The following is a 5,332-nucleotide window of genomic DNA, read 5'->3' on the forward strand; positions in this document are numbered from 1 at the left end:
ACTTTACTGTAATGCAGCCTTTAAAACCAGGAAAAGAAAACATTTTTGCCATATTACGATATCCAAAATTTAAGACGATATATACTTTCATATCACGATACCGATATAATATAAATACATTGCCCAACCCTATATCAAAAAATCTTTAGTTGTTTAATGACGCAAAAAAATGGCAATTATTCTGTGGTTCATGCTTCTCAAATGTGAACATTTGCTGCTTTTCTGTGTTGTATATAATTTTAAACTGAATATTGCTTTTAGACTGTAAGGTGACAAAACAAGGCATTTGAAAAAGTAATCTTGGGCTCGGATCTTCTGACAGGCATATTTTACTATTTGACAATTTACAGACTGTACGAATGATCATTAATCTAAAATAAATTTGGCACATTAATCAATACTAAAATTAATCATTGGTTGCAGCCCTTTACACAAAACAGTCAGCATGCAGACTAAAAAAAAATCATTGTGAATGGTAGTGAAACAGCTCTAGAAACAAAAAAATAACTTAAATGTTTTCCTATCTCTTCATTCAGAAGAGTTTAACTGGCAGTGGGGTCATAATAATAATCCCAGCTGACTGTCTTTTCTAATTTCCTGTTTGTTCATAACAGGAAAGTATGGTGATTTGTTGTATACCAACTTTAATAACAGTATACTATAAAAGTTTGTTTACAAAAATGAGTATGAAGTTTGGAAACGCGACACAGCTACTGTTTGTATGTCAAGGGTTTTCCCTACCACACTGATGATTTGATTTAATTTTCTGAAAGTTTGTTGTTGACATTCAAACACCAAAACAGAAAATTGCTTTGATTTCTGCCATTGGTTATAAATAGGCCACTTGAGCCTACAACTAGTTTTCCATTCAATTGCCTTTGCATATTGTTATACAATCAAAAATGAAAGGAAAAAAAGAGGATAACATTGAAAAAGTGTAATTTTATGGAGAAAGACTTTGCATGAGTGGTAGGTGGGGTTACCTGGTGAGCAGCTGAGTGCCTCGGCTCACAAAGATGACCTTCAAAACCGATGCATCGTGACCCTCAAAGGTCTTGGAAAAAATTAAGAACAAAACAAACTGATATAATTTTTTCTTTCCAGCCACAATTTTCCCTCAGTTATGAAAAAAAAACTTATTATTTACTTTTATTACTTATAAAAGTAAAAACTATTATTACTTATTCACTAATATTAAACTTTAACAAACAGACTTGAGTAAATATGATAACACAGACTTAACACCACAGTGAGAGATGTAATGTCCTAACCTGTCAGTGTGAAATAGGACACTGATAAGGTAGGGAACTTACTGTACATAGACAACTAATGTCTGCATTGACTTTATATTCTGTGATCAATGATAATCTGTGACACATGCACACTTATCCATCAGGGCCCACCTTCAGACAGCTGAAGTCTTGCAGGCTCCACAGCTTGGTGGTGCCGTCTGCGGAGGACGTGGCCAACACCTGGTCAACAGGAGAGAAGCAGACGGCCCAGACACCACGACGGTGGCCCCTAAAGACCCCCAGCAGGGCCACGTTCCCCTCCCCCGCCAGTGACCACAGCTTGGCCGTGCGGTCCTGGGAGCCTGAAGCCAGCAGTTTGTCATTGGGTGAGACTGCCACGCTGTTTACATCCTGGAGGGAGGAAAATAAGGAAGTGAGGAATACATTTTCACTTTTATGAGATTTTAGTTAATATAGGTTTGAAGAAAGAATTTTATTTGACAAAAAGAGATGGCGCTGAGAAACGAGATGGGAAAAAAAAGAGGGTGTTGGACAGAAAAAGGGGTGAATGCCTGAAAAAACATTTCTTTAAAGAGAGTCTCTGAATTCCTCTCACTACACTGCCTCCAGTGGCACATCACTGTTGGGATTTACATCTTAAAGTATAGTGCCTTGACTTGGTTTGACATGTCAGCCCAGTACAGCAGGAGTTAGCATGTCCGTTACAACAGAGCTACCCGCTTGAAGGTGTCTCTTTAACTGTAACACGCTTGTTTTGAGTCAATCACGTTTAAAAGCAGAATGCTGTCAAAGGAGCGGCTGTAAAACAGTGGATAAAAAAATATTCTATGAATTCCCCTATTTTTGTCGTCACATCCAAGGCAAGACGTCATATTTGTTATGCGATATTTCCAGGACAAGTTAAGTAACCAGATGCTGCTGATTGACAAATTGGCAATTGTTATGTCTTACATCTTGAGTCAGGAATGTGTACATGTAGCAGGAAGTTTTAGGAATTTTATTTTACTGCCTTTTATGACGGTATATATCATTATATAGTAAATGCTTAGTTTATCATATTATTGTTAAGTAGAAGTTTTCTTCTCTTACAGGGAACTCATTTCTAACTGCCTTTTTTCTTCATAAATCCATTTATTGTTTGTTTTATGAAATGTATGAAAATAGCGAGAAATTTCCCATTACACTTACCTAGAGCTCAAAATGACACGTTTAAATTTCTTTTGTCTGACTAACAATCCACAAACCTCAAAATTATTCAGTTCACTGTAATTCAAGGCAAGGAAAAGCAACAACTCCTCACTGTTTTTTCACCACGTGGGCATTTGCATTACAGGTTTCAGACGATTAAAGTATGTTGCATGCTGTGCAGCAGTACAGTGGGAGGAGAGCATAGAACTACAGACTATAACTAAAACTACAATACTGGGCAACAGCTTCTAGAAGTGGTCGCACAGTTAGTCCACCTGTGAAATTCAGAGACATTTGAACTGTGATGGCTGTGCATCCTCATTTCAGAGTCCTTTATATCCCTGCATCAGTCCAAAGGCTCTGATAACTGTTTAATTCCCCAGACAGACCTTAGCTGAGCTATCAGAACGCAGAGCAGGCAGTAAGACCTTATGACACTGGCGTGTCAATACCCTTTCTTCAAATTACAGAGAAGCTGTCAATGATGCAAGGATGGACCATCCAATTCTTTGCAGGGATCAACCGATAATGATTTTTTAAGGCCTATACCAATTATTAGTTGTTAATGAAACCGATAACCAATACTTGGAAGTGATATGTATTTACAGTGAAAATGAAATTCTTTAACTCAAAATTAAGATTAGTTACAAGTTACAAACTCCAACACAAAACTTTGTTTAAATGCGTTGAGCAATTATTTAATAAATGAGAAACTTTCCACATAACAGTAAAAGGGACATTAGGTCAGACTCAGTGGTGAGTGAGACAGAAACAGAGGCACAGACACAGAGCTGTAGCCTAGCCAATGTAGCGAATCTTTTAATTAATTTACTTTATCGGTTATCAGGCAAATAAAATGCTGATACAGATAATCTGCAAACTGCCTAAAAAACGGCCTGATAATCGGTCCATCCCTAATTCTTTGTTATTGCAACTTAACAGCTTCACGATCACATTTCAAAAGTTCTTCCTACCATTAAAGTATTTGTAGTCACACCCTCACACACACCTTGTTGTGAACTTATTTACTTTCTCAGGAATTGGATTTCATTTTATTGTAAACAGCTGACTAAAAGTGTGGCTGTTTATTTAATGTGATCATGTAAAAGCCCACGGGATGGTTTTGGGGAACATATTGATTGTTCACATGGTATTAAATGCATTACAAATAATATTTTTCAGGAAGTTTAGCTCTAAACTGTTTTGTAATTTGTCGTCTACACCTATGCAGGCTATCATACTAACTGCTGCAGGATTTTTCTTCTTTAAGAAGTGTGTGGATTTTTTGTGCCAGTACCTTATCATGTGCCTTTTCTGTGGCGCGGGGGGTCAGCTGATGTACGCCCGCCCCTGTCGTAGATAAGTCTGCTGGTAGATCCCACACCTTCACAGTACAGTCCTGACTGCCGGACACTATGAAAGATGCTTTCATTCTGGACACAAAGATGGAGAATCATTACAACCACACAGAGTCATTGATTTTTACAACCAATTCCCCTCTTAATACCATCTAACCCTTTGCCTGTGTTGGTAGATGTGACAAGAAATATGTGTGTCTAGAGGAATGTTACCTGGAGCAGGTGATGGAGCCCACAGCATTAGCATGGTTGGAGCCTTGAGCCACACAGTGCACCTGTCCACGGTCACTGTCCATCTGCCACACACGCACTGACCTGTCCTAAAGACACAACACACAAATGTTATTGTTGGCTTAAATGTGGTTTAAAAGTGGCTCTATTTGTAGAATAGCCCATGTGCGTTGAGGTTTGTGAAAGCATGTATTTGCAGGATGCCTTAACAGAGTTTGTGCACAATTCCTGTTTCCTTTCATTGTGTGCAGTGTTGATGGAAGCTGCACAGATGTGTGCTCACCTTCGCACAGCTTGCAAAGAGAAAACCCTTTTTGAAGACGTCCAATGAGAGTACAGTATCTGTGGGCGATAAACAGATAAAAATAGCTGTGAATGTCAGAGTAGATAATCATCTCTCCAACCAGGTTACTTTTTAACACCGCACCCACCCATTGAATTCTTTGGGTTCTGGTTCCTCTAATGACAGCTTTAATCCTGCCATGGTTTTATAGAGCTTTTTGTTTGTTGTAGTCACTGTGTTACTAAAGATTTATGAGTTTCTTAAAATATTTTGAGTGTCTTTTGAGTTTAATTTGCTATGTTGAGTAAAGAACTTAGCAAGTTTGTTACAATTACGTTCTCTAATGTAAATGCTACCATTATTATTTATATTATCAATCAGTCAGCCTTGATACAAAACACATGAACTTTTCTTCAGACTGGTCATTATGGACTGTGTGGCAATATATCTATAATTGTGGTGAGGTTTTCATTTCTAGTCACCCAGGTTTCTCCAAGACATGTAAGATCTACTGCAGCTTTTAGAAACTACAGAAGTATTGTAGTTAAAATGTATACAAGACAGATAAATTGATCAAATTAAGAAAAAAAATACTGATTATACATTTTTTGCTTTTTTCTGTGTAAACTTTCTGCCCTCTGGTGAACAAATAAAAATACTGCAATACATTGCACGGCTAGGTATAGGCTTACACACAAGCTGCCCTCTGCTGGTGACTGACCTGTGTGTCCGTAGAGGATCTGGCAGCTGTTGGTGAGCAGCTCAAACACCTTCAGTTGGCTGCTGTTGGTGGCCACCACAATGTGGCTGTCCCCTTTACCAAGAAACTTCACGTCCAGCACTTCATCATTGTATCCCACAAACTGTGAGAGGGTTCAAAGAGGGAGCAACAGAAGAAAAGCGTCTTTTATGTATAAATAATAACAATAAGCTCCGGATGACTGGAGGCTATTTTTACATTCAAAATTTGCACAATGTACACAATTTGCAAGGTACAAAAAAAAAAAAAAAAACTCCAC

At 38.0% G+C, this 5,332-nt stretch overlaps 1 protein-coding gene across 1 annotated transcript in view; it reads right to left on the reverse strand.

The window, feature by feature from the left end:
• tbl3 (transducin beta like 3) overlaps positions 1-5,332 on the reverse strand; it is a 16,472-nt gene that overhangs the window by 7,860 nt on the left and 3,280 nt on the right. Inside the window, exons 11-16 of the mRNA XM_032536737.1 lie at positions 5,035-5,176; positions 4,314-4,372; positions 4,013-4,119; positions 3,739-3,874; positions 1,404-1,643; positions 984-1,054 (exon numbers count right to left, since the gene is read on the reverse strand). Of these exons, the coding sequence (XP_032392628.1) occupies positions 984-1,054; positions 1,404-1,643; positions 3,739-3,874; positions 4,013-4,119; positions 4,314-4,372; positions 5,035-5,176 (755 nt within the window). The remainder of the gene's footprint in view (positions 1-983; positions 1,055-1,403; positions 1,644-3,738; positions 3,875-4,012; positions 4,120-4,313; positions 4,373-5,034; positions 5,177-5,332) is intronic.

Source organism: Etheostoma spectabile, chromosome 15, assembly GCF_008692095.1.
Source record: "Etheostoma spectabile isolate EspeVRDwgs_2016 chromosome 15, UIUC_Espe_1.0, whole genome shotgun sequence".
Classification (NCBI taxonomy): domain Eukaryota; kingdom Metazoa; phylum Chordata; class Actinopteri; order Perciformes; family Percidae; genus Etheostoma; species Etheostoma spectabile.